The sequence below is a fragment of the Neurospora tetraspora genome, assembly GCF_033439725.1.
Source record: "Neurospora tetraspora strain CBS 560.94 chromosome Unknown B0H65scaffold_7, whole genome shotgun sequence".
NCBI classification, from domain to species: Eukaryota; Fungi; Ascomycota; class Sordariomycetes; order Sordariales; family Sordariaceae; genus Neurospora; species Neurospora tetraspora.
Genome location: NW_026944389.1, coordinates 2,280,881 through 2,307,337, shown reverse-complemented (window position 1 = coordinate 2,307,337; position 26,457 = coordinate 2,280,881). Strand labels below are relative to the sequence as shown.

The 26,457-nt window shown below is 53.3% G+C and overlaps 8 protein-coding genes across 8 annotated transcripts; 3 read left to right on the top strand and 5 right to left on the bottom strand.

Annotated features, from left to right (window-relative positions):
* Positions 1 to 264: 264 nt before the first annotated feature.
* On the bottom strand, positions 265 to 3,849 carry B0H65DRAFT_552002 (putative serine esterase-domain-containing protein; the record flags this gene model as incomplete). The annotated part of the gene is made up of 1 exon (XM_062829862.1): positions 265 to 3,849. The coding sequence occupies one exon, from the start codon at positions 3,847 to 3,849 to the stop codon at positions 265 to 267; it is 3,585 nt and encodes a 1,194-aa protein (XP_062678627.1).
* Positions 3,850 to 5,646: 1,797 nt separating this feature from the next.
* B0H65DRAFT_511501 (uncharacterized protein) lies at positions 5,647 to 8,217 on the top strand (the record flags this gene model as incomplete). Its single annotated transcript, XM_062828488.1, has 4 exons — positions 5,647 to 5,741; positions 5,933 to 6,408; positions 6,483 to 8,036; positions 8,111 to 8,217. The coding sequence occupies 4 exons, from the start codon at positions 5,647 to 5,649 to the stop codon at positions 8,215 to 8,217; spliced, it is 2,232 nt and encodes a 743-aa protein (XP_062678626.1).
* A 1,023-nt stretch (positions 8,218 to 9,240) lies between these two features.
* Positions 9,241 to 13,295, bottom strand: B0H65DRAFT_295394 (clasp N terminal-domain-containing protein). Its single transcript, XM_062823070.1, has one exon. It carries the CDS (start codon positions 12,810 to 12,812, stop codon positions 9,384 to 9,386), a length of 3,429 nt encoding a protein of 1,142 aa, XP_062678625.1. The 5' UTR covers positions 12,813 to 13,295; the 3' UTR covers positions 9,241 to 9,383.
* A 240-nt stretch (positions 13,296 to 13,535) lies between these two features.
* Positions 13,536 to 15,030, top strand: B0H65DRAFT_295353 (peptidase of plants and bacteria-domain-containing protein). The gene is made up of 2 exons (XM_062823068.1): positions 13,536 to 14,162; positions 14,347 to 15,030. The coding sequence occupies exons 1-2, from the start codon at positions 13,752 to 13,754 to the stop codon at positions 14,815 to 14,817; spliced, it is 882 nt and encodes a 293-aa protein (XP_062678624.1). The 5' UTR covers positions 13,536 to 13,751; the 3' UTR covers positions 14,818 to 15,030.
* On the bottom strand, positions 15,031 to 16,725 carry B0H65DRAFT_295354 (uncharacterized protein). Its single transcript, XM_062823069.1, has one exon. The coding sequence runs from the start codon at positions 16,510 to 16,512 to the stop codon at positions 15,244 to 15,246; it is 1,269 nt and encodes a 422-aa protein (XP_062678623.1). The 5' UTR covers positions 16,513 to 16,725; the 3' UTR covers positions 15,031 to 15,243.
* A 3,815-nt stretch (positions 16,726 to 20,540) lies between these two features.
* Positions 20,541 to 20,827, bottom strand: B0H65DRAFT_551997 (uncharacterized protein; the record flags this gene model as incomplete). The annotated part of the gene is made up of 2 exons (XM_062829861.1): positions 20,541 to 20,634; positions 20,697 to 20,827. 2 exons carry the CDS (start codon positions 20,825 to 20,827, stop codon positions 20,541 to 20,543), a joined length of 225 nt encoding a protein of 74 aa, XP_062678622.1.
* A 210-nt stretch (positions 20,828 to 21,037) lies between these two features.
* Positions 21,038 to 21,844, top strand: B0H65DRAFT_295333 (uncharacterized protein). The gene has a single exon (XM_062823067.1). The coding sequence runs from the start codon at positions 21,249 to 21,251 to the stop codon at positions 21,705 to 21,707; it is 459 nt and encodes a 152-aa protein (XP_062678621.1). The 5' UTR covers positions 21,038 to 21,248; the 3' UTR covers positions 21,708 to 21,844.
* A 2,029-nt stretch (positions 21,845 to 23,873) lies between these two features.
* B0H65DRAFT_475925 (isocitrate dehydrogenase subunit 2 mitochondrial precursor) lies at positions 23,874 to 26,033 on the bottom strand. The gene is made up of 5 exons (XM_062827334.1): positions 25,709 to 26,033; positions 25,514 to 25,567; positions 25,281 to 25,367; positions 25,085 to 25,207; positions 23,874 to 25,024 (listed from the first exon to the last, which is right to left on the bottom strand). Exons 1-5 carry the CDS (start codon positions 25,790 to 25,792, stop codon positions 24,233 to 24,235), a joined length of 1,140 nt encoding a protein of 379 aa, XP_062678620.1. The 5' UTR covers positions 25,793 to 26,033; the 3' UTR covers positions 23,874 to 24,232.
* Positions 26,034 to 26,457: the final 424 nt, after the last annotated feature.

Genomic DNA, 26,457 nt, shown 5'->3' with positions numbered 1-26,457 from the left:
TGGTATTCATATCAACAAATGCCGGCTAATAGTACGTCGTACGTCTGGATGAACAGATGGTAAACCATAGGGTATTATATGTTGTAATCCTCCAAATGTACAACTCTAACTTGGTGCTGCTCTAGTATAGCAGGAGTCTAGACGCTCTCTACGAGAACGCAAAACACCTCTTTTCTGAGCCACATAACTCAGCTTGACAACATATTATTATCATCCTTCACCATCACCACCCTTCCCGCATCATTCTTTTGTCTGTTGCGGTGCCTATTCCTGCCGAGTTATTTGCCCATGATCAGTGACCACCGTCGGCATCACCGCCGATTTCCCCTGACTCTGGGGTCTCCCAATAATCTGAGTAGCCGAGCTAGCCAGTCCCAGCCCTTGAACATCCGTAGTACCACCCGCAGTCGAGGACAAAGACGACGACCTAGGCGACTTTGGCCTGCCGAGGGCTCCCTTCCCGACGATCTTCTCGGTCCAGTTCCAATTCAGCGTACTCGATCTCTTGAACCCAGGCTTTGCCGAGTCACCATTACCACCCGAGTAGTCAGCCGCCGCCCCCTTTCCCTTCTTATCCGCCGGCGATAGGCCGCCCATGAAAACAGAATCCTTCTTGCTATCCCGCTGGCCGCCGCTCTCACTTCCCGTGTCGCTCTCGTCGCCGCTTTCGATCCAGTCCCGGTCGCTCCACGTCACGGAGTCCATTCGGCGAACGAATTGTGGCCGTTCGGTGGCTCTTAAAGAGGCCGATCCCGTGGTCTTGTCACTAGAGCTCACACCAGTAGAGCTTCTAGGCAAGCCGGAGACGACGTCCTCAGCCTCTCTGGCGTCCCTTTCGCTTTGAGTTGAGCCTCCCCTACTATGTGTCTTCTTCTCCGAACTGGTATCCGTATCCTTAACTTCAGAGCCATGCTCGTCGGGTGGTGCAGACAGGGGCTTGGCGCGCTCTTTGTTTGTGGCCTTGTCATCAGGGGTCTTAGCGGTCGCTGAATCACTAAAGTGTGCCTCTACGAGATGTTGAATGACCGGCCACCCGAACGCGTTGGCAAACTGGCGACGCACAATGATGTTGTTGTGCGCATCAGGCTCCAGCTTGACGAGCACTTTGCGCCAGGAGAGACCCCTATGGTAGGCTCTAGCAATTTTCTCCTCAACTTGCATCTGGGAACCGTCGACCATCTCAGACGGGTCCATGTCTGGATTGGTATGTTCTGTGTCATCGTAGTCATGTCGTGATAGCGATGAGTCCCGGGGCAAGATTCCGGGTGACGGTGTATAAGGGGACGACGCCTCGCTGCTCGGGGTTTTAACCGGGGCAGCTTGAGTCGCGGAGCTGTTTGAAGACTCCGTGCTTGCCGTGGCTCTTCGTCGGAAGCCGCTGGTGGTAGGTCGCTTCTTCAATGGTGGGGGTGGAATATCCGAAGGATGGTATATCCTATCATGAAAGATGGCTCGAGGTCGCTTGGATGGGTCGATGAGATACTCGACTGAAGGTAATTTGGGGTTGATCAAGTCACTAGCTGCCTCAAATACCGTCGTCTTGGGCGGAGCCATGACGCTTTCTCCCGAATCCAAGAGCTCATTGCCGGTGGTGACACGCGATCGAGACGAAGAAGCTGAGGCCGTCGTAGATGTGTCGTCTGATCTCAGAATCTGACTTCGTTGATAGATTCTGTTGGCTTTGGAAGGTTGTGGAGCAGGTGCTTGCTTTTGCGTTTCGCTGGAACGGAAGAAATTCATCAAACCGGTGAAGGGATTGTTGGTGTTATTCGAGGTAGTTGCGCTTTGAAGATTCTGGAGCTTCTCGAACTCGGACTCTGGAGATGCCACAACAGCTGATCGAAGACTCGCTCGATCATCCTCCAGCATGGCATGAGGTGGCGGCTGGGGAACCTCGTGGGCGTCATAAGGACCCGTAGGTGTCGAGTCCCCAGATCCCTCCTCACCTGGCTTTTCCTCTACATCGTCTGGAGCCCAGGGCTTCGCTCGTGGCGCCGTCGTATTTGTCCCTGTCAACTCAGCCCACCCAAAGCTTAGAGCAGTTTCAACCAATCCGGCCTCTCTTCGAGCCTTTTCTACACGCCCTAAGCCTTGCCAATCCAAGAACAAAAGACAACTTGTGCGGAGTGGCACGATTCCATCGTTGACGACATTGGAGTATACCGTTCTGTTTCGGAATTTCTTTAAGGCTGTATGCGCCGGCCCAGTAGGCAAGATGCGTAGCAGCGGCTTTGATTCCGGCTGGGACTCTCCGTAGACGTGTTTGTGCGTATTCTCACCGAACTGGCTTATGATCGCCCCGAACCCGTTTCTTGCGATTGTTGGAGCTCTCCAAGTGAGTCCCAGATCTTGACCGGTCCTTCCCACCAAGCCAAAATCGAGGGCAAACTTGACGTAATAGGGGTTCTCATGGTTGAGGCCGAGAAACGGTGATGCTAATGCGATGAAGTTGACTGGTTCAACCTGATCGAAAAAGGTTGGCGAATGCTTCTGGATGTAGGCAATTGCGTATGTCTGTATGAGGCCGCCAAGCGAATGGGCAATGAAACTGATTTTGGTGATATTATAACCCCTTTCTGTCTTTTTGGACCCAGAGTGAGGACGTTTTTGCCCTGAATCCTGTTCTGCGTCCTGCTTGCTGGCTTTGAGCGAGTGGACAATGGCCTGCGACGCCGCTCTGGTGGTGGGTATGAATGGTTGATCAGGGAAAACCATTGTCAGGACGAACTTGGCAAGCCGCTTTCCTAGATATTTGATACCTTTTTCAGTCCTAGTGGCGTTTCCTGAGAAGCCGCGCACAATTACCTCCTCGTCATCTTCGTCATCGCTACCATCTTGCCTGTCATCTTCCCGCGACTGATCCTTGTCACCAGTCACTCTTTCTCCCCCTTCCTCGGCAGAAGACGAAGTGTCTTGCTGATGTTTCGCTGCTCGTTCTCTTGCCCTTCGCGCCTTGGCATCTTGTTTCGCCTTCCTTACTCCTGCATCAAGGCTCTCCTTCATATAGAGCATATCGGCTCCCAAATTGCTGTGTAGCCCATGCGTCAGGACAACCAAGTGAACCTTTTTCTGCTTCTTGGGCTTGATCGGTTCCTCGTGCTTTTTATTCTTGACGGCGGGCTCCACAGGAGCATCGGCACCGTGATACTTGGCCCGGTGCTGGACTTCTTCATCCCACCCTGGAAGCTGAGGCGTGTTCCACAATGCGCCTGTATCCTCTACCTTCAGCCGTATGGCTCGCGAGAAGACCCCTTTCGGCTGTGCTGGATGATTCTTAATGCCGCCAATGCTTTGCTGAAAGTCGCTGACCTGGCCTGGCTCCGGGGCTTGGAACTGGCCTCTGAGAACCGGAACGACGGAGCCGAGGCTCAGAGACTTTTCGTCCCGGGCGAGGAGAATCTCATAATTAACGGCAGCCGACGTAGAGAAGATCACCTGTGAGGCGACTTCGATAATCCATGAGACGCTCTCACCATGGGTTTCGGGGTTGCCAAACTGGCCGTGCTTGCTTGTCCCCTCACCGGCTGACTGACGAATGTTGTCGGGTACGACAAGGTGACAGTTCCAGTTGGCACCAGCCTTGAGCATGGGCTCAAACTCGGGGATGCCATAGCGACGGGGGTTTTCGAACTTTTCGTTTGGGTTGAAGTGAGAAGGGTAAGCCGCAACGGAAAGGGTGTAGGGACCGTGGACGAAGGCAGCCCGCAGAGCAATGGCCGAAGTGTTTTTGATGCGCAGGGACAGAAATTCGGGAGATGGAAGGATGTGGTCGGCTGATGGGGTGTAAGTGACGGTGTAGCGGACCACTTCGCCAATTTTGACGCTGCCAGTTTGGTGGAGGAGGAGCATCCTGAACGACCCTGAGCTATGCGTGCCGTACCGGTCCCGCCAACTTGGTGTCCAAGACACGCCGAGACCGAACAAAACTTGGCACCGTCAACCAAGTAGTGATCTCTCTGCAGGTCGAGCAAGATAAAAGGCGTAGGTTTGTAAGGTTTCCGCGGTAAAGCAAGCGTATGGTACTATGCCTCACGTCGTAGCCAGAACGGGAATGCAATATGTCGGTGACGAGCGTATGTGGTGTTGTCTTGTCTCGACCGGGAGCTAAGAAGACAGCGGTTGAGTGATGTGGGGCGGCTGGCAGGTGCTTGCCTAGTGCTGTATCCCGGAAGCAACAACCGGACCCGGGGAAACGGAGACGGAACACGGGGACGCGGAGTTGAAGTGGACTGCCCAGACGATGTTCGAGGCTCCCCGGTTACTGGAAGCAACTGAAACAGCACGGGATAAAAGTATAGTGTCTTGTTTCTCCCTGCGTGTTGAGGATCGTAACTTTGTGTCTGCAGTGGAAACTTGTGGCTAAGAGTGTGATTAGGCTAGAGCTAAAGACAATGTCGTTTGGCTGAGGACTATCTTTGATGAAGAAAGAGTGCTCCTGATGTCCCAGTACGAATACGCTGGCTCGTTGATAAGCTACAGCGACACCACGATCAAAACGCTAGGATGTATCAAGTTCAGGGGGCGCGCGTATAGGAGGCTCAAGAGGGCAAAGAACTGCGAGATGTCCAGCGAGTACTGAGGACTGGAAGGGACAGCCGGACTGCTCGGGGGCTTCGAGTACCTTCACAAGGATGATGGCAGCGTGTGGTTGGATGGCAGAGTGGATTGCAGTGATAAGTGGCTCTCGACAACAACTCCAAGTGGGTGTGTGGGTTCCCGGCCCCTTTAGTCTAACAGGTACAGTTCAGGAACAAACTTGGCGATGGGGTCCAGGCCTATGATGACGGCATCTTGGTGAGTTTCAAAAATGCTGGAGAGTTGAGGATGATGCTTTGAGTCTAGATGTCTTGGAAAGCGCAGTAGTCCGAAGGTGAGACTTTGGAGATTAAGACCACTGACGGCTGTCATGTCCAGAGAGAGGTAGGTGCCTCTGACGCGAGTTAAAGAGGTTTTGACATTTGACAGTCGACGAAGCCCGTTGGATGTTACCAATAGAGAAAAGGAACTTCGGACTGATCCAAGTCGGTGCAAATCAACATCAGTCAGTACCAACTTTGGTCACGGCATGCGGCTGATCTAAAGTTAGTTATCCAGCGCAATTGTCTTTCACATGTTGAACCTCCCGTCGTCATTGGAGAGGCGGTTAAGTTCTTTGCTCACCTCAGTCACTTGTACCGACCTGTTGCAGAGAGAGTGAACTTCTGCTCCCGTGCCTCTTTCACAACTGAAGGAGTGTCAAAGCGACAGCCCAGGGTGCAGCAGAGACACTGTGCGGCTCGAGCTCCAGGGCGCCCTGCCCCTGGTCCTTCCTTACGTAAGGCTAGGGTGGTGAGCTAGCGCGGGCTTGGCGAGATACGTAGCCCCACGTGACCCTTGCCAACCACCCGGGCTCGCTCACCGTCTTTGCCGGTTCCTGGATTGCTCGTGGCCAACTGCTTCTCTCTACCGCTCTACCGCTCGTCCTGCCGCGCTCGCATTCCTGACCGCCAACTTTTTTAGACCGGCAGTATTTTCACGTCGCCATCCATCGCAGGAGACCCCTCCCCGGCCCGCGCCAGCGCCAGTCGCCAATCGCTCACCGACAAGCAGTCGCCAGTCTCTCTTCCTAGATGCCCCCCGATTGTCCAGCGTGCAGTCTCCGGCACAATGGGTAGACGGCCGAATGCTCTGATCCTGCAGTATTTCGAGCGAGGCCCAAAGCTGCAGGACCAGAGCAATCGTTATCCTCATACTTGTAAATCGTGAGTTGCGGTGACCGACTCTTTTCTCCCAGTTAATGTCATCACTGTCGTCGTCGTTGTCGTCGCTCTCCATCGCTGCTTTCCTTCGAACCAGTCTCCAGCCCTCCTCCTCCGAGCCTGACCATGTCGACGACCACTGCTGCCGCCCATGATGCTTCTGATGCTGATTGCTTCCCACTTCACCGACACAGATGCGGAGAGCACTTCCCACGAGGCCGTCTCGACAGCTTGACAACCCACCTCACCAAGAAATGTCCCGCCATTGGCGAGGCCGACCGTGTTAATGCCATCTTCACCCTTTCCGGAATGAGCCATGCTTCCCACCGACTACACCAGACCCAGCACGCCCAGGGCCAGGTACAACAGCCCTTACAGATCCCGACCCAGGTCAACGGCGTCAATGGCTCCCCAGTGGATCTGCCCATGATACAACGCGACCTCCAGCGTGATTGGACTGCTCTCGGAGTGCTGGCCGAGGTTTCGAGGCAGATTGACATGAGCGAGAAGAACGACGATCGCGTACCTCTCCACCCGACTGTCTCTTCGGGTACCGTACCAGGCGCCACTCCCTCGCAGTCTGTCGAACATTTTGTTGTCCAGGACCAGGGGAATGTAGAGAATCAGCACCAGACCGACGAGCATGCGGTTTTGGGTGAGCAACCAAAGCGTAAGTTGCGGGCTCCTGGCTTACACCGCTTTTGCTACCTTTATCAACGGACACTGATAAGTTGGTCATTACAGCCGAACCAGTTGCGCCGACAGACGAAGAACGAGTTCTCACCGCCGAAGAGCGATTGCACGAGATACTACGGGCAGAGGAAAACGCCAATGCCGATGCCTCCAACATATCGATGGCCGCAGCAGCCGCTGCTCGACTACACCCTGCGCTTCTTGACCCTCAATTGCTAGGACAAGAAGCTGCCGCCGCCGCCGAGGCCGCAAGTGCTACTGCCGCTGCCGCCGCCGCAGTAGCGAGCAGCCTCTCGGCTTCCGAACAAGCCCACCAATCCCACCAAAGTCCGCCTGAAGTATCGCCATCTATCCCCGCAACTACGCCCTCCCAGCCCTGGGGCGAGATCACCTACACGGCCGATGCTTTCCAAACAATGCCGGCTGGCGACTCTGTCCCTCATACAACGGCATCGCTTACCAAAGGCGGTTTTCGTCTCGAGACAACCTCCAAAGCCCGTCATTCACGAGCGAGGTTCAATGCGACAAGGAGAAAGCAGGTCCAAGAGGTGCGCAAAATTGGCGCGTGTATCCGCTGCAGGGTTTTGCGAAAGACTTGCTCCCCTGGAGAACCTTGCGATACATGCCGCAAGGTCTTGTCACCACGTGTATGGCGTTCTGGTTGTGTACGTACCAAGTTCTCAGAGCAGCTGGATCTGTACTCTGCTGGCGTTCAGATCGTCCTAGCGCAAGGCAGGATCAACACTTTCAAGCAAGCTATGGTCCTTAGCAACCATGGCCTAATTATCGAAGCGTGCCACTTCCCGGAGCTTTCTTCGCATTTGCGACTTCAAGTTTTACAGCGTGATGGGATCAGGGAAGCAGACGGAAAGGTCACCACGGCAGTACCATCAGATAAACCTCTGGATTACCCAATTATCATGGTTGACAACGACACACAGGATGTTCCTGCCCGTCTTGAGTCGTATATGCGCGAAGTTCTTCCTGAGCTCATTAAGCGGGAGCCGTCCAACTTCATGCAAGTAACTCTCCAAACAGCCCTGGAAATTGCCAGTACGACCAATGATGAGCTGCTCAAGAAGTCTCTCGAACTCTGGGGACTGGTAGAAATATTGGACAGAGAGCGCCAATGGACAATCTCGGTGAAGTCTACTCTTGATGATACGGTCATCAGTCACATTAAGGAGGAGACCCACGAGGAAGTTTTCACCACGATTTGTCTGCAGCTTGCGGCAGCAGCAGAGCGGAAGGCGGCTGCTACCAGCAAAACCCTTCTAACAGGCATGCAGAGGGTGTTGCAAGACAGCAAAGTCAAAATCGACTTCGGCATGTACTTTGCAACCCTGATCTTGCTGAACTGTGTGGAAAAATCGACGTGGGCTTTCAAGGCATGGGAACAACCGAACCTGAGGACGATGTGGCCATTAGAAAAGGATCCAGGTAGCTTTGCTCAGCAGGGCTATGTCATCGCCGACTTGCTGCGGATGCTCCTGACGATCCGCAAAGCCCTTCCGCGTACAGCTCACAGGGAGTCGGATGGAAAACTGGTGACCGAGGAACAAGACCCTGCTATCAAAGCGTACTTTGAAGCAATAAGTCTCAACTGTAAGATTGACAACAATACTTTTTTTCATTTTGGGTTTATTGGTTTTAGCTAACCTGTTCCGTCCGTGTTCCAGTCGCCCAAATCAAGTCAAAACAAGAGCAACCAGTCTTCTCCCCTACCGATCCTCGATCCTTCGAGTTCCTCTTTTCCTCGACACTCTTACTCCCAGCGGCGGAATAAGTAAAACCTTTTCTTGATATGGTCAACCTTATCAGAAAAATAATTGGCATTCAATCAACGTGCTTAACATGTCGGCACGTCTGAAGCCAACGCAGATGAATGCTTTTAACATTCGCATCCATCTGCTCATCCCACGACACCCTAATACCTAAGCTGGTTTCGCGCAGCACTTAGAGAGAAAGCGGTCCTGGTATTTCTTTTTGTGGTTCTTCATCCCACTACTAGGTCTTTTAAAAACCGGCGTTTTATAGTGCCCCCGCACGCACACTGTCACGAATTAGATGGTTCGGATGGGTTAGATGAAAAAGGTCTCATCCTCGGTCGGTCGGTGTTCCATCATCGATCCAACAAGCGGAGAGATGGGAAGGGAGGGGACAGAATTGGTTTGAGTGAGTTTCATTCATCACAACATCAGCGGGCATACGTTATGGATTTTCTCCCTTATTTTCTTGTTTTTTTTTCCTCGACGAATTTTGCGCGGGAATATGGGATTACGTTTTGTTTGATAGACCAAAATACCCCTGTGGTTTGAACATTAGGCAGTTTTTTTATACCATTTAGTTTAACTGTAATCTCCTGGTTTCCTTGTGTTGGATACGATTAGGTATCATGTATCGTCACCAACCACCCAAGTGGCAGTCTTTATAAGGAAGTAAATAAAAGGATAAATAAGAGGACGTATACCAAAGCAGTTCACTGAAGAGGCACGCAGTATGCATGTGTAGATTGAGAATGCTGTGTGTGTATCGAAACAGACAACCGAACACCCGCGAATGATAACAAACGCCATGCCACGCTTTGTGAATGAAGGATACGAATGAATCGAATCTTATTCTATTGCCATTCCCTCCCTTTTGCACCAGCGCCTGCCTTGCCCCCATGCTTTTCTTCCTGTCTCATTTCCATTACACTGAGCAGCATCATACAGGTATCCTCCATCAACATCTTATCTGCGTCCAAAAAGACCCTAGCCTTGAAACCGAGAATCGAACCCCCCAAGAGAACCAGCCCCATAAAGGACATCTAATGATTTTTTTCTTCGTACACTCTCCAAACAACACATTATTGTACCCATTCATATTACCCACTACCAACTTCCTCGACAGAAACCCCATGGCCCATCGACTCTTCAGCAAGTCGCGAAGCTCTTTCAAGCACTTACTTCCTCATGCATTGGCCCCAACTTCCCTATGCCTCCTTACAATATAATACGTGATCAAACTCTTCGGATCATCCCTCACCCCCTCTCTCTTCACCGCATCCCAAAACCTCTGATCGCCCACCCTCGCATGCAGCGCCACACACAACTGCACAGCATCCATACGCACCGCGCTGTCCGCGCTTTCCAGGCACTTGGCCGCCAGCCCAGCGAGGGTATCCAGCTCCTGCTCGGTAGGCGTGAACGGCGTCGAGGAGGTCGCTGAGCTTTCAACCACCTCCTTGAGGACGTGCATTCCCATACTAAGGGAGCGCGCGCCCGGCCCACCAGCAGCTGCTGTGTTGTGCTGCTGGTCCTTATCCAGCAGCGCCTCGCGGAGCGTGTTGGCCAGCACCAGGGTGATCTCGGCAGGGTCGCCTAGGGTGATGAGCTCGTCGGCGAGCAGCTCCATGCCGCTGACGATGTGGGAGCGGCTGTCATAGGCGGCGCGGGCACGCAGCAGGCTCTCGAGACCGCGGGAGACGTGGGGACGGAAGTTGTCGCGCATCTTCTTAAGGAGCAGCTTGATGGTGGCCAGGATCTGGGCCTTGACGTCCTGTTGCTTCTCGGCGGGGATGTGGGGGATTTCGGAAGGGCGGGCTTCGAGGAACTCGAAGAGGCCGGAGAGGAGAGCGTCGAACTTGTCATCGGTGAAGATGGCGCCACCTTTGGGATCGCGAATGATGCCCTGCAGCTTGCGGAAGCCGTGGACGTCGAGGGACTTGGTCTTGACCTTGGAAATGCCACTGTCAAGGAGGCGCGAGTTTTGCCTGGTCCGCTCAGGGGAAGAAGGAATGGGTATTTCGCCCATTCCATGACCGTTCTCGCCATCGAAAGACTGCTGTGGCGGCTGAGGAGTAGCGGCACCTTCGTTTACCGGCTTAGGCTCCAAAACAGGACCGGTATAGGTGGACTGTGGTTCAGCCTCTCCTGCAGTGAAAGGGTCCTCATACACCTGAACAGACCCGAAAGGGCTATCAGGCACGATCTCGACGGCCTCGATGGGCACTATAGCAATCTGCGGTTGCTGTGACTCCACCGTAGGCGACGGAGTCTTCTGAGTTGGCAGCACAGTGCTGGGTACTACCAACGAGAGCTCTTCATCTTTGGATGGGCTGCTCTCGGGTAATGGTATCTGAGCAGGATCTAGCATAACTCTTGAAGGCGAGGCGATTACGGGTGATGGAGGCAACTCCGGCGCTAAGGGTGATCGGGGAGAACGAACGCCAATTGCGCTGGTGGGCTTTGTTGGACTAGGAATACCAGAAACCGGAATTGGAATGCCAGACTCGCTGCTATGCGTAGAATGACCTTGCTGTGGCCTAGGGATCGCCTTCTTCGGAGAGATGACAAGTGTCTGCGTCTTGGGGCTCGTGACAGTCTTGACCCTAGGTTTTGGAGGCGGGCTGGTTGGCTCGGCGGGAGGTACTTCATTCCTCACCGAATATGGACCCACCGTTGCCGGTCGAGCAGCTACTTCAGGCCTTCTTTTGCCGGGCCGCATTGGTGCCCCCGAAAGGCCCCCCGAGCTAGTACCAAACGCTGATTTTGTTGGTGCGGGAACAGCTGACGTTGTGGTAGCAGAAGCGGTGGATGCTTGGGAGGTTGATGAAACATTTCTCGTCGTCCCCACGGGAGAGAAATGAGCCATGGCTGAACCAGGCCGCGGTGGCTGGTTTTTCGACGATGCCATGGCCCTCTTCTGAGCAATAATGGCATCGCGCACGCTCGGCTTGGGAGCCCCCATAACGCTCTTGGAGAGACCCATGCCAGGGCGGGCTCCTCCTGCTTCAGTCCTACTGTGAGCATTAGGGTTATTAGGGTCCTTTTGAAGCAGCTTTTGCGCGGTCGAGTCAAGCTCGTTCATTATGGAAGTCGCCCGGGCCGGCCATATCCCGGAGAAAGTCCAATACGTTGCTCGCATCTTCTCTCTGACGCCAGGGTTTGCATCGGCCAGGCCCTTCTTGAGGCATTTCTCAATCAGATCTAGGCCGCCAGTGTGTTCGACATGGTTTTTATGATGTGCCATTTTGGTAAGCATCGTTTTGAGCCACTCAGTGGCATAGAGCCTCGGCTGAACGTTCTTGTCTTGACAGGCCATCCAGATGTGCTGCATAAGGCGATTGGTATAGCTGACCTTTCCAAGGATGGTGTTGATTGTGGCATTGGCTTGCGCGGAAGCAATCTTCTTGGTGGCTGCGCATAGTTTGACAAATGTCTGCATGAGGATTTCCACCATCGGATCCATACCTGGACCGTAAACTGTCGCAATGTCCTGGACAAGAGCGCAGCCTTCTTTGGACAAGCTGGTTCTGAGGGAGGTGACCGCTTTGATGATGCCATCAAGTAGCGCTCGAAGCGCAGCGAGAAAGGAGTCGTGGAAGTCCGAGACGGCGTTTCCAGCGATAAGTCTCCTCAGTTTGGTCATGCTTTCCTCCCGCTTCAGCCAGTTCTGTTCTGTCTCCCTTCCGTCGAAGAACATGTGCATATCTCTGAATATATCGTCCAACTCACGTTGTGTGTTCACAAATTGTGGTTCGACCGGCTCGGGGCGGCTATCTAGTCCCGGCGTAAGGGGGCGCTCGGACGAGAGAGCAGGCACGCTGGCGGATAGGTTGGTTCGTATGATGGCGGGCGCAGGAGCGCGTGTGGACACCACCGGCTCGTCCAGGTCCATCATGTCATTTTGCTGGGAGGAAACGGAGGAGGATGGATTGTTAAGCTCTTTCACGATAGCTTGCTCGATCGCAGGTCTGACCTTGAAGTTCTTGAGCTGTCTCTTCAAATCCGACTTGGCGGCATTGGGCGCATTTTTGAAGAGCTCAATGACGGTGGTCTTAGCAACGTCGCGGACTGATCCATCGGCGTCTTCGAGAAGCTCCATCAAGGTTGGAACGTAGCCTCGAAACTGTAAGCCTTGCTCTTGGTGCGTCTGTAGTAGCCAGTGCATGCTCATCTCCTTCGCCCTCGGGTTCTTGCCTACCATAGCAATGTTGCGCACAGAGCGCTCGACGTCCACAGGCGCAACCTTGTAGAGGGTTGCCAATGCTTGAATGGCGAGCTGGCGGAATTTGTCCTTCTGGTCGCCAAGCTTGTCGACAATAACGGGGAGTGTGTGCGGCGCCTCCTTGGCCAAAAACCTGGGATCCTGCCTGGCCAAGCGAGCGAGCAGGTGGTTGAGCGTAGTGAATCCGGCATTGACGAGAACGGGGTGTTGTGCGGTCGAGGCGATATGGAGCGCTTCGAAAAGCGGCGCAAAGCATGAGCTGGGAACATTGTGTTGCTTGATGCTCGCCTTCACGATGGTGATGCGGTTCGCTTTGGCGTCGACAGAAGCATCGGTGCGCAAGATGGCGAGCAGGTCGGCGACCTGCTCATCGGTAATTCGTTCCGCCATACCCTCCGACGAAGAGGTAGCGGCTATGATGTTTTCGCGTCAAAATCGCCTGGGGTGCGATGTTGGCGGAATCGAAATCGGTCGCGCGATGTGAGGGAGCGAGAGGCGACAATAGGTCGAGAGACGGGGCGGAAGCAAAACAGGAGAAAAGGTGGTGGGTCGCACAAGCTCGAGCTAAGGTATCTGTAAACAACTCGTGCGGGAGGAAAGGAGGGCGCGTGTCGGACCGGAGGTGTCGTGCAACTGTAAAAAAGGACGTTTGGACCGAGTCGCGCGATGAGGAAAAAGGCGTTTGTTATAGGGCGCAACAGACTGTGACGAAACGAAGTCCGTTGAATGACTTCTTTGGTAAAGTGAAATCCAGGTTGCGATCGTGGTGGTGAAAAGAGAATCTCGGTGCTGTGTTTAGTAAGATAGGCATGGAATACCATGGACCCCTTCAAATCCAGACGGATGACAAAATGATGGACAGGTATGTAATCGTTCACCCGACGGTGGGTCGTGGATCGAGCGTGGATTCGTCAGAAACGGGGCCAGGTCCTTGTGAAATTTCCCCAATTTCCCCAGGCGCGCCCACAATCTGCGCCAAACAGGGGGGCCCTCTTTTGCCTGCCCACACTGCGCTTGGCCCCTTGCACCACAGAATCGCCCACTGTCGCAGCGGCGCCCTCCCTGCTTGCCCCGCTCCCACGAGGGAGCTCCAGGTTCCCTCTCCCCCCACCACCGGGTCACGGCGGGGCCGATGCTCGGAAGCTCCCGAGTCACCAGGGGCCGTCTCACCCTGCGAGCCGGTTCACCGTTCAGCTGGGGCTAGCCAGCAAAACAAACTCTTTGACGTACAGATCTTGCACCCTTAACTTTCCGTACTTTTCACAACAAAACATTCACGCACTTGCTTTCCTTAGCGGTGATCTACCTTTTATATATATAAAGTTCGCCATGACCGTTCGCTCGCAGATCACTACCGAGCCCTCACCGGCCACCGCCGCGCCAAGTGCCGTTCCGGTTCAACCAACCGCAGAGCCTGCCCCAGAGTCTGCCCCTGGTTCTCAGGAAGGACATGATCTGGATCACCAAGGGCAAGGGAAGGATGACAAACATGACGATCGCGACCGTGACACGCCCAAGTTCCCACATCCCAAGCTTCGTCTAGAGATCCGCGACCTCGACCATCCCGGCGCGGTCAAGTTCCTCGGCGCAGTCAACGCGAGCACGCTACTCTCTGACGCCGTCAAGAACGTCCAGCGGCTCTTGTACAGGTCGGCAGCAGACAAGCATACGACATGTCCGCCGACTCGGTCCGTAACCGTTATCCTGCGGGACATGGACGGCGTGGCTTATACGACTGGGGTACGACACTTTTTGAGTTTTGACCATAACGCCCTGCATTCTTCTTGTTGTTTCATCTGTCTATCTACCTCCATTTATGTGATATTGTAACCACTCTGTTTCCCCCAAGTTCCCAACCCGTCTCAAACTAGTGCACCGAGTAGATATAGTATAACCAAAAGCTAAAACCCCCCTCCCAAAAAAGACCGACCTCGACGCCGACCACAAGGAAATCCACTTCTCCCTCTCCTACATCGCCGCCCACATCCCCTCCACGCCACCCTCTCGCCTCCCCGCCGAACTCACCGGCGTCCTCACGCACGAGCTCGTCCACTGCTACCAATGGGATGCCCACGGCAGCGCGCCCGGTGGACTGATCGAGGGAATCGCGGACTGGGTCCGGCTCAACTGTGACCTGAGCCCGCCTCACTGGAAGCGAGAAGTCAAAATCGATGACCCGTGGGATAAGGGGTACCAGCATACGGCGTACTTTTTGCAGTATCTTGAGGAACAGTTTGGCGAGGGGACGGTAAGGCGCATTAATGAGGGGTTGAGGAGCACGAGGGAGTATGAAGCTAAGGAGTTTTGGGTCCGCTTGCTTGGGCAGGAGGTGGAAGAGTTGTGGGGTGAGTATTGTGCGAGTGTTTGTGACGATGATGGGAAGGGAAGTCCGTAGGAGGTGAGTGCAAGAGACTCGGAACAGAACGGTGTATTCAGAAGCTAGCGAGGCGTTTGGGGCCCAGCGCGTAGCCATTCAAGCCATGATTGTTTAAATATTACCGTCTTAAATGCGGTGTGTTACATCTATTGATGTGATGTTGAGCTAGACCAAGATGTTGATACTCTTATATCATGTCTTCGACACTTCGCAGGCTCTTTAATATCCCCGAGGGCTCGTTTAAACGCCCTCTACACTTGATTGTTATCCAACAAACATTACCCCAAAACCAAAGAAATGCCCAACGAATGCCCTGACACCATAACACAAATAGGAACCATAACCTGTATAACGCCGAGCCCAGATGCCAGTAATGATCATGATAGTGAACTTCCGGAAAGAAGAGCGTTTGCAGCGTCCGATACGCTACAAGATTCGATGAATTTAAGCGTGTTGTGGTTGACGGGCAATCTCATCAGTCTCGCTGATAACACTGCCAACGTCGGACCAACTGCCAGGAGTGGCAATCCCATCATCACTGTCGCTCATGTCATCGAAATCCCCGGCCCTAGAAGAGACCGCGTCAAAGTTTTCGATGTGCTCTCCGGAATCCGCTAGTGACATGGTGTCCGCAGGCGTGAGCTGCCCCTCGCTAACCATCTCAGCTTCAGACATGGGCTCGGTCGGCGTGACAGGCAACGGAGAGTAAAAGCCGGGGTTTCCGGAGGAGCCTTGAGCCCACTCCTGGATGGAAGCATACGCCGTGGAACGGTCGTCCTGCCCAGCAGTCATGTACTCGTCCTCATCCAAGTCGCGTTCGAGAGTGTCGGTGGTGCTGCGGGCCGTAGTAGGGGTCGGGGCTCCGGACCGCTCGTGGTTCTCTTCCGATGCAGTGACGGCTTCTGGCTGTGACTGTGACTCGAAATCGAACAAAACCTCATTGGGAGGAGCAGTGACTGAGACTCTGGGCTCCGACGAAAGGGTACGGGAAACGGGGGATTGAAAACCTGTCGGGGTAGCGTTGTAGATGTCTGACCTATGCTCCGATACCATCTCGTCTTGGCTAGGAGCCATCAAGCGGGTTTCCTCGTCGACCATGTTGATGCGTTCGTCCAGCTCGATACCAAACTCGTCACTGAAGGGATCCAGAACCATGGCAGCAGTCAATCCACGGACACCAGGGGCGGCAGCACGGCCTGCTCCACGGCGTCTAAGCGCATCATTCTCAGCACCCCTGACATCGGCACCCGTATTGTAAACAAATGTCCCAGGTCCAGCTGCCGTGTCCTCACTAAGGAAATCGTCAAAGCTCGAGCCGCGGGTAGTAGAGGATGTTGGTCGGTGTGTAGTAGAAGTAGATTCGCCGCCGGCTTCCCTCATCCTCTCTGCACGCTTGGCGTTCCAGTACATCAGTTCCTCCCGTTGCCTTCGTTTGGTCTCCTCATCGGCGTCGACACCGACATCGGCGCGAGACTGATAGAATCCGTGTGCATCTTCAGGACGATTGAAGCGGGGGTTGTTTGGGTTACGGTGTCGGGGATCGTCGAATTCGTCATCCCAGCCTTGAAAGGCAAGGGCGATGCGTTGGCGGAGGTCGTTGACTCGGCGTCGCACCTCGGGAGACTCGTAGATGGCTATTGCGGCTACGGCGGCGACCGATACGGCAATGATGCCAACTGAGGCGATAGCAGCAGCTTGGTTAATAGGCGGCATCTTTTAAGAAGATAGTGGGTGGTTTGGCCCAAGGACGGGCTCGAGAAGAAGGTGTGCGGGAGAGGATGATGAGATATCGATATCAGAAAGTGGAGAAATCAATGTAGGTCTATCGGGAATGAACAAGCTCCCCAGGTTTTATACAGGTCGGTGGGAAAGATGGATAACTTCAACAACGGAATGGGGGCATGTCGGGAGGAGAGTTCTTGAAGGCTAAATGGAGGCAAAAAAGATACAGCACAGGTCAGGAGGCAGCCGACGGTGGGCGGGATGAAGAGAGGCGTAAAGTTCAAGTAACTGATTCGAAATGGAGTCCCAGGCAGCATCTAGACAACGCACGAGGATAAAAGCTTGCGTGGCCGCCAAATGGGTGTTTTTGCCACCAGGGGTTCTCTCTCGCCGAGTCCCGCGCTGATGGGTCAGAATCAAACAGGCGAGTAAACAGCGGGTTTGTCTTGGTGATGCAACCACCGGCGATGCCCACCCATTTTCGCGGGGTGGACAAGGGTCTGAATGGAGCTGGGGGAGCACAGGAAACGGAGCATATGGATAGACATCCCACAAACACGTGAGCGTGTCAAGGTTGTCGGTGTAAACAGCAACGAAGAGTTGACAAGCGAAAGAAAGTAGCGAGTCTCACCTTGTCCCGCTATAGGAAGCGGCATGTTAGAAGTCGTGGTCAAAACTTGGGGGCCCCCTCCAAGTCCCAGATGTGGTCACGGTAGTTGATGGCAGACGAATATGGGTTGAGAGGAAGAAAGACAGGTGAACGGGAAAGATAAGAGGGCGGGAAAGGCTTGATTAAAAGCTCGGGTGAATCAAGGAAACCCCAAAGGCCGGCCGGCGGGTTTAGGCACAGTCATCATCATGATCGAAAACAGCAACCCACGGTCCAACCCTTTGAAGCCCTGTTCTGCTTGACAGCGGGGGGCCCAGGGCAGGGCAGGGCTGGCTCTTGCCTCCGCTCCCGTTCGCAGCGCAGCGGGCATCAATCGTTAAAACCGAAGTCCACCAGTGCAATAATTGTTTGGAGGAAGGCGGTGTTGCGTTGGCGCAACCCGGACCATACCCATATATGGACCACGTCTTGACCTTTCGATATGAGTTGAGGCATTCTTTCGCTCTCAAAACGAGCGGCGGTCTCTTTGGCCACGGGATCTTTCTTCAAGCAAGGGCCTCGAGCCCACAGAAACCAACCAGTGATCCACGAACAGCGCGGCATCAAGTTGGCAGCTTTGAGCTACAGGGCTACAGTGTTTCAAACTTCAAACCAACCTCCCAACATTCGACAGCAGCAGAAAATCAGCCTCTGGCGCGTTTCGCGCCATTATCACGGAGCCTCTTGGACGATGGGTGAGAAGATGATTCTTCAACTTGTCTCCTTCGACTTCAAATCCCGGCACCGGTAAGTCGCTACCCCAACTCTACCTACCGGATTCGATGATTTTGCGATTTACAGGGGTCCATCCTGCATCGATTATGAGATCATCACGCACTGGACTACCAACAGCATCTACCCCTTTTGACTACGAATAATATACACCTAATGGAAGGCGTTCATCCCTCGGAAGCTCGCTGGAACATGTATATCACAAGTTGAAAAAATGGGGGGAGGGAACATGGTTCTCAAGGCCCAACACAGTTCCAAACAATGCTACCTGAGCCGACCGCCGGATCCGATGGACGAAGCGCTGTGGCCCTTTAGCGCCGGGAAACCACGTGCTCCCTATGGAAACAGGTATCGTTCAGCGCCGGACGACTGAAGGCCGGGTAGGAAGGAAAGGATCGTTCGATGCATGCACGTAGGGTATGGAATTAAGAAGCATGCCAAAGTCATGGTGTGGGATTCTATGGATTTGCGGGGACAGTTGTACTATCGCCAAAAACGTGAAAGTGAACGCTTGGACGTTCCTGGCGTCCCATCGCTTCAGCCAAGAGCTGTTTGTCACTTTGGAGATCCCTTCAGGCACATGGATATCATGTGGGTGCCAAGCCTCAACCACCGTGCATAAGGTATGTACGTTAAAGACATTCTGTGTCTCTTTATCTCACAGGTTTGCAAGGCAGATGCCGCCTCTTTGCGATTTAATAGAACCAAGTGAAGTTAAGCCCCTCAAGACTTTCTTGATCTGCCTATGACCAGAGGCCAAACCAAGGTGTGACTCTTTTTTTCCTGAACGCAGAGCTTGTAGCATAGCTTGGCAAGAAACAGAGACAGACCTCGTGGGCAACGAGGCCAAGCAGTGAGCAGAGGCCCAAGCCCGAGCCAAGCAGTGGCACCAAATGAACGCCATGATTGCAAGTTTGTTTCTGATGAAAAAAAGCAGCTGAAATGGCTCGACAAGACCTGCAAGGAGATACAATCCAGACTTGGATAGCTGGCACTGGATCGTCTTAAGCCGTTCGTCGTCAGACTCGTCACTTCCAGACGTTACGGCAGCCAAGCAACTTGTGCATATTTGTGTACCGTACCCGAAGTCTCGGCACTCAGGGGTTTTGTTTTGTTTAACGTCTCATCCCAAGTTTGGTAGGCAAGGTAACAATTGCCAGCAGTTTCGTGTTTTTGCACCATACGTTTTTTTTTCTTGGTAGGTTTGTCGATAACTTCCGGAGCGACAACCTCCAGTCGCTGTGTTCGTGATTTCCACTTCTTCTTACCTGAATCAGCGGTATCATCATCACAGCGGAGTCCCGACCATGAGATAACCTTTTTATTAAACCATATGCAATGGGGATCCATTTTCCATGGGTCCCCGACGAAAAGCTAGCGCCATGCATTCGACTGGATACGTAGCATTGCTACCGCAAATTCGATGGTGGAGATCAAGATCCGACACAAACCGGAGCGGGAAATCGGAACTCGAGTTCACCGCGCGCGCGCACCAACTTGATTTCCCTTTCTGGCGATTCGCTTCTGGTCGGAGGTTCGGCACCGGCGCGGTGAGATGGCGTACGTAACTTGTTGGTCGGAACAAGCGGATAGACCACCTCCAGGGATCCGCTCAGAGTCGCCATCCCATCCATCCCCCGAAATCCACAGCAGGTTGGTTGAACAAATCACCAACCAACAAACTCTCATCAGATAATCCCCGCTGTTGTGAAATCCAAGGAATTTCTTGACTGCTGTTGCTGCTGTTGCTTCTGTTTGAATGGTAACGTGCCTGACTGAGTGTAACGCACTGGGACACGTTGTTCAGCTTTTTATCGATTATCGATGTGTCGTGCAATAGCGAAGGCTCGGCATCGGAAAGGCAAAGTCGATTCGCATCACTTGTCCCATGTCATACATGGTATTCAAGTTCAGCAAGATGAAAAGAAAGGCCCTAGATCTCTGGTGTAAGGATGTTAGGTATACAGCCAATGCTTGGCTCGTTTCGTGTTAGTAGCGCAAAGGAGGCGGCATCTGCCTTGCAAGTTGCAAAACTGTGAGATGATGCTTCATGCCGAATACCTTCTCATTTCGCCATTGCTTGCCAAAAGGTACGTACAACCAGCTAAGAAAAAAAAAACAGGTATCATATGAGAACCAAAACCCAAAAATCATAACGCCAAACCGTGTCCAAGGACCGCCTTTTTTTCGCTCCAAAGTGCTGTGGCATCCAGAAATATTAAGCCAGATAAAATGTAAAAGCGCAAGAGCCAGAAGATGGGCGAGCGTGGGATCTCCTCATCCTCGGCGCAGTAACAGAGCCCAGATATGCTGTGTTTGAGTGCCAAATGACACCTGATCAGGCGTGTTCATGCAGATGCCAGTGGGCAATGATCGAGGTTATGTCGCCGAAACATGGAATATCCGACCGCAGCTCTATGATCGATGTGCTGGATGGTGCATATTGCGTGATAAGCCGCGTTGGCCCACCTTCCTCAGTCTTCCATCATCGACTGCACAAGCCCCTCTCCAAGTTTCCTGGAAAGAAACAGGTGCTAGCCGACTGTCATGAGAGAGAACATGTTGTGTTGCTGAGGGATCTCGATGACTCTTGCGCAGTTATTGTATGAAGTTGAAGAAAGGTGTTGTGAGCAAGTGCTTAGTGCGACTTGCTGCTCGAGGCGGAGCTACCGGACTCGGAGTCGGAGATGGACGAAGCCGAAGAGCCCTCCTTCTGAGCCTTCTTCTTCTCGCTGTGTCGACAGTCAGCATCAAGTTCCATGGGCGCTGCCAGGAATCGTCAAGGGGGGCTTACTGAGTAGCACGGTCGAGGAGGGTGCCCTGCCACTTCTGGTCCTTGGTCTTGATGACGAACTTGACAGCACCCTGCTCAAGGATGCTCTTGATGCGAGCATCCTGAGGAGCGGCAGCCTTGGAACCAGACATTGTTTCGGAGGAGGATAGTGTAGAAGTTAAAGAAGTCTTGGATGTGGATGTAAGGAGATGTTGTGTTGGCGTCGACTAGACGAGCAAGCAAGTTTGCAAGATAGGATACTTTGAGAAAGCTGTGAAGAATGGAAGATGAAGCTGGCTTGGGGTGAAGTTGGGAGGTAGAAGAAGGGGGAAGCAGTTATATAGTTGGAGCTAGGAGGGTCACGGAGAACAACTCGCAGCGGCTCCTTGAGCTGTTTGAACCGTGTCCCACAGGCCGTGTCACTAGACATGGAACCATTCGGAGCCGATCAAAGGGCTTGTGGGCCCTGCTTTAGGGCGCAACTTGATAGCAGACAGCTGCAAGAAGCAGAACGTGAAAAAGAGGGGATCACGGGCGAGGACCTGGCCCTAAACAAGGACATTGGATGGTTGAATGAGCGATTTGTTAGCAACGCCGTGGACCCACGCCGTCCTGCATCTGCGCTTGCCAGGAGCATACTGTGGAGAAATCCCTGGTATCCCGGCAACTCTTGCGCTATCTCGCGGTGAGTCGCGGGGGGCCATCGCCTCGAAAGTCCAAGGTCCCTGTGCTTGGAAACCAGACCAATGCTTCGGGAACTTCTTTTGTGCGTTAATCCCGTCCAACTGTCCAATGCTCCAATCGTCATGCGTGGGACACCGGGCGTCACACCCCGCCCTTATGTCGGCAGCTCACCAGAGTACCAGACCCTGGCTGGTCGGTACATGGGATGTTCTGGAATTCCTAGAGAAGATAGGTTATTCCTGGGATCTTGGGCTTCTTGCCTGTCCTGCATTCGCCTCTAGAACATTGGCAATTTTTCTTGGTCTGGTGTTGATGGGTATAACGCTGTCAGTGAGCGGGGTTCGGTAAGTAGAGATCGGGGCAGACGAGGAGGAGACACTCTGGGGGCTCAGGGGTTGCGGACGTGCACTCTGGGGAGACAGAAGGGCTGAAGCTGGCCTGGCTACAGAGCTTATTTTGCAGCTTCTATGACTTCGAACACTTGCGAATGATCCAGAATGAGAATCTTCGAGGTTCCCGATAGATACCAGTCATACCACCGATACCTAGAGCGCGATCCCGAGTGCTATGTATCAAGTTACTACAGTATTTCGTGATCTTCGTAAGGCACATTTGGAAGAATAATGCGATTCCTCACCAAAAGCCGATGTGTATTCCCGGGCAGCATCCATGACTTCTGGAAACTTTCCACCGCCCCGTCCGATCCGGATCTTACGCCTGGACGGCCAACCTGGGAGTTCACCGCAAGGGTGGGGTTACTTGGTCGTTTCCACCTTTTAAAGCCAACGTTGTCGAGATATTAAATGGTAACTTGCGCATAGCCGTTTCCACGGAGATGTTCTAGTATTGTCTCGGGAATTCTGGTTTGCCATCCGAGACAAAAGTTCGTGGATGATGCGCTGGTGTGATGTGCGGCCGCCACGAGACGAAATGTTGCCGATTATCCGACTTGCTAGAGTACGTTAGTAAGGTTGAAGATCGTTCACTGATTGACCGCGAAGTGCCAGATATTCTGATGACTGATGATGGCAGGATTCGGATTTTGAGAAGCGTTTGGTGACATGAAAGTAAACGTTGACTTCTGAATGTGCGAAGCGGAAAGGGATTGGGTAATATGACCCCATATATGTGTTAACAATGAACTTGGCAACGCGCTCTTCGCGCCTATATTGAGGAAGTGTGGCAGTTTCAGTTAGTCGTGAACTTCAAATGATTTGCCGTCGTATCCGCACCTTCCGGATTGAATGGTGGAAAGAAGCGCCGGCCTCTCCTCGGTGCCGAGCCCCTATTCCAGATCATCGTTGGAACTGGTAACGAACGGGAATAAAAGGTACCTGGGGAACTGGTTAATGTGGCCATCGTAGGGTTATACTAGCATCCATCTTACACAGTCTGTCCCCGTCCACCAGCTATAAATTTTTGGCCTTGGAGGTCCATATATAACCCTAAGAACAAGAGAGCTGATCACAGTTATCGACAGTTTCCCAACTGTCTTTGATGGAGCGACGTCATGATAGCTCCATACCGCTTTCCCTAAATGGAAGCACAGGGTACCCGTAGCCATCTTTAATTGGTGAGGACAAATATGTGGTGGACAGCAAAGAGATGAACCAATCAAGTCCCCCACAACCCGCACGAAAGGAGCCTCACATCGGGACATCGCGGCCACAGCATTCAGGAACGACGACAACACATCGATAGGGGTTCCCACATAGGCGCTAGAAGGGAAAAAAGTTGAACTAGAAAGCTGATGGAACTGCCTAGACTGACTCGGCGTCGTCATCTCTATCATATGCTTAGGTACTCAGTCCTCCGGTATCGGTAACAATATCGCTACCAGGTTTGCTTAAAGAGTAGGGACTTGTCCCAACTCGGGCATGTTCCACGAAACTGGACCTCTGTAGAATGTCTTGCATGAAGAGCAGGGGGAACTCTCATGAAACATTGAGAGTTCGAGACTTGAAGAGAACTGGGGGGCTCAGTATCCGATTCCTCGACCTGCAAGGATGATATAGGGAAAAACCTAGATGGGAAAAGGACGAATGGAAATGACTTCAGTGTCGTTCTCGGGACAGAGTGGTGGACACTTAATTGAGACGACCCAATTCCCGTCCCGGCTCCTGCATTAGACCAAAGTGTCATCCACGGGTAAGGACGGGAAGTTGAGCCCGCTGTGGGGGTAAGGGGTTGTGCCATCACCACCAGTTACTCAGTCATTGGTAGCTTGTCTCCATCAACATGTAAGTACCCGTGAAGGTGACATGGCTGATGTACCATCTCTGCCGGCCGCTTGGTTCCACAACTGAAGCTCTATCAGATATGGGCTAGAATCGTCTCTTAAACTACCTCTGCAAGCATTGGCAAGCATTGGTGAGCGTAGGGTCAATAATGGCAATTTTAGCTCTGACGAGTAACTCCAATACAACCATCACAAACAGCTTCACGTCAGGCCAGATAGACCGGAGCTGATTGTCAGGGCCTTCCTTTGCGTTAACTTCAACTGAAGTCACGGCCACCGAGAAGTCCCGGAAACAACAGATTACCCTCGCCGTATGTGATCCCACAAGACGTGGTTCACATCCAAGGGTTATAGAAAGACACATTTAACGTATGCGCAAAGAGGGGATAGGAATTAAAGGGACCAAAAGTCTGGCACCCAAACCAGTCTGCCAAGCACACAACGCACAGTAGTTTCAAAAAGGGCATCAGAGGATCAGGATGTGTACCATCAACGCCTTTGTAAAATTCAACTGTCTCAACGAAAACAACTGCCGTTATTTGGGCTTATAAACAAAGGGAATAGATCGTTGTGATACAGTCTACTACAGGAACCCCACTAGCCAAGAAAATGCATTACAGGAAAAGTTATGGTATCATAGCCTGTCAATAATAGCGGAAGTGAAATCCTTGGTGGAGGCCTTGCCACCAAGATCACCAGTCAGAACCTTGCCCTCAGCAAGGGTGTCGAAAGCAGCCTTCTCAATCTTGTCGGCGTACTCGTTGAGACCCATGTGACGGAGCATCATCATGGAGGAGAGGAGGAGAGCGGTGGGGTTGGCAAGACCCTTGCCAGCAATATCGGGGGCGGAGCCGTGGACGGCCTCGAAGATGGAGCACTCATCACCGATGTTGCCGGAGGGGGTGAGACCGAGACCACCGATGAGACCGGCGCACATGTCGGAGAGAATGTCACCGTAAAGGTTGGGCATGACGAGGACCTTGTCGTTGTAGGGAGTGGGGTCGGTGGTCATCTTGAGGCAGGTGTTATCGAGAAGCTCGGCATCGAACTCGATATCGGGGAAGTCCTTGGCGACCTCGCGGGCGGTGTTGAGGAAGAGACCATCGGACATCTTCATGATGGTGGCCTTGTGGACAACGCGGACCTTCTTGCGGTTGATGGCGCGGGCCTGCTCGAAGGCGTAGCGGAGGACACGCTCGGAGGCCTCGCGGGTGATGAGCTTGATGGACTGGACCACACCATCGACAACGACGTGCTCAATGCCAGAGTACTCGCCCTCGGTGTTCTCACGGATAAGGACGGTGTCAACGCCGTCGTAGGGGGTCTTGAAGCCGGCAACGGAGCGGCAAGGGCGCAGGTTGGCGAAAAGGTTGAAGGTCCTGCGGAGGGTCAGGTTGAGGGAAACGTGGCCCTTGCCAATGGGAGTCTAGATAGAGTTCAGTAAGGCTGTCATATGTGCGATTTGGAAGCCAGGAGGCCAACATACGGCGAGGGGACCCTTGAGGGCAATCTTGTTGCGCCTGATGCTCTCAATGGCGGCATCAGGAATGGCGGTCTTGCCATCCTTGAGGATGGGGTCGACGTTGATAGGCTCCCAGCTAATGGGGGTCTAGTTTTGAGTGTTAGCAGACCACGCGTCGAGGCCCATATGGAAGGCAGGCAGGCGGAGGCGTTGAACGAACCTGAGCGGCAGCGAAGATGTCCTTGACGGCAACGGCGATCTCGGGACCAATGCCATCACCCTCGATCAAGGAGACAGTGTACTTGCCCTGTTGAAACGTTTAGCGGTCTATCCGTGATCTGAAACAGCAGCGTTTCGCGACTAGGTCTGAGTAGTTTTCAGGCCCGATACCCCGTCGTCGTGGGCTGTCGCAAAGCCTTCCTTTCGTCGAGAAATGGGGGCAGGATGGCTTACGCTGGCATCCTTCTGGCCGGTGAACTGGGCAACGCGGGAAGAGTAGAAACGGTTCTGTAAGACCAAGAGATAAGAGTTAGATAGGGTTCTTCAATGTCTCACACAACACAACTGCGGGATCGCAGATACAGCAGGGGACTGGGCAGACACAATCGCCATATTCCGTCCCGTGCTGCTGCTTGGTAGCTATCATACCTGGAAGGAAACCGAGACGGCGCGGGGAGCGGCGCGGAAGGCCTGGCGCTGCGCAGGAGCGGCAATTGATCTAAGGGCGAGCATTTTGGAGGTGGTTTGCGGATGACACCTCTTCCCGGAGAACCCTAATGTGTACGGAAGAAAGGAGTGTAGGTGGTGAGGACGGGTACAGAGAATTATCAGGATCAGGGAAAAGTCCGTGGATGAGGTAAAAAGTGATGGAGGTCTTCCCGCAAATCAAAGCAACAGCCAACCAGCGTGCCAGTCCACCACGTTCACCAGTACAAGTTTTTGGGCCCATTCATCTGGACCGTGCGCAGCCGGGATGCGCCAGTCGATGCAAGGCTTGGCCCGTTTAGCTGCTGTCTTCGCTGCTTCCACTTCTGGCCGTAAGGCGAACCTCCACTGACGTCTTCTCGACCCCACCCGTACCGCAAGCTAGCCGGACTTTCGTATGAGTTCCTGGGTGCTCCTTTCGTATCTCCTTGACAATCGCCGGGCCGCGCCCGAGGCTAATCAGTGCTACTAAATCGGTGCTACCTCTAAACTGCTAACAACTTCCACTGTCGAGCGAGCTACTGCGTCCCTACGTAAATGTCATGTAATATGCCACTTTGTCAGTCGCGCCCGAGCATCCCGCATGCCCTGCAAGGAGTAATTAAAGATGGGGTACGTACCGGACGGGACGGAAGCCTTCTGTGCAGCCTCCTTTCTGTACGTCGTGGCCTTGCATGTGCCTGGTTCATCTG

Bases quoted from the DNA above. Each gene is read 5' to 3' on its own strand.
- B0H65DRAFT_295394 (XM_062823070.1), bottom strand. From the start codon at position 12,812: ATGGCGGAACGAATTACCGATGAGCAGGTCGCCGACCTGCTCGCCATC.
- B0H65DRAFT_295353 (XM_062823068.1), top strand. From the start codon at position 13,752: ATGACCGTTCGCTCGCAGATCACTACCGAGCCCTCACCGGCCACCGCC. The intron at 14,163-14,346 runs GTACGACACTTT...CTCCCAAAAAAG, and splicing joins GCGTGGCTTATACGACTGGG to ACCGACCTCGACGCCGACCA.
- B0H65DRAFT_295354 (XM_062823069.1), bottom strand. From the start codon at position 16,512: ATGCCGCCTATTAACCAAGCTGCTGCTATCGCCTCAGTTGGCATCATT.
- B0H65DRAFT_295333 (XM_062823067.1), top strand. From the start codon at position 21,249: ATGAGCGATTTGTTAGCAACGCCGTGGACCCACGCCGTCCTGCATCTG.
- B0H65DRAFT_475925 (XM_062827334.1), bottom strand. From the start codon at position 25,792: ATGCTCGCCCTTAGATCAATTGCCGCTCCTGCGCAGCGCCAGGCCTTC. The intron at 25,568-25,708 runs GTATGATAGCTA...TTGGTCTTACAG, and splicing joins CCGTCTCGGTTTCCTTCCAG to AACCGTTTCTACTCTTCCCG. The intron at 25,025-25,084 runs GTATGTTGGCCT...AACTCTATCTAG, and splicing joins CCCTCAAGGGTCCCCTCGCC to ACTCCCATTGGCAAGGGCCA.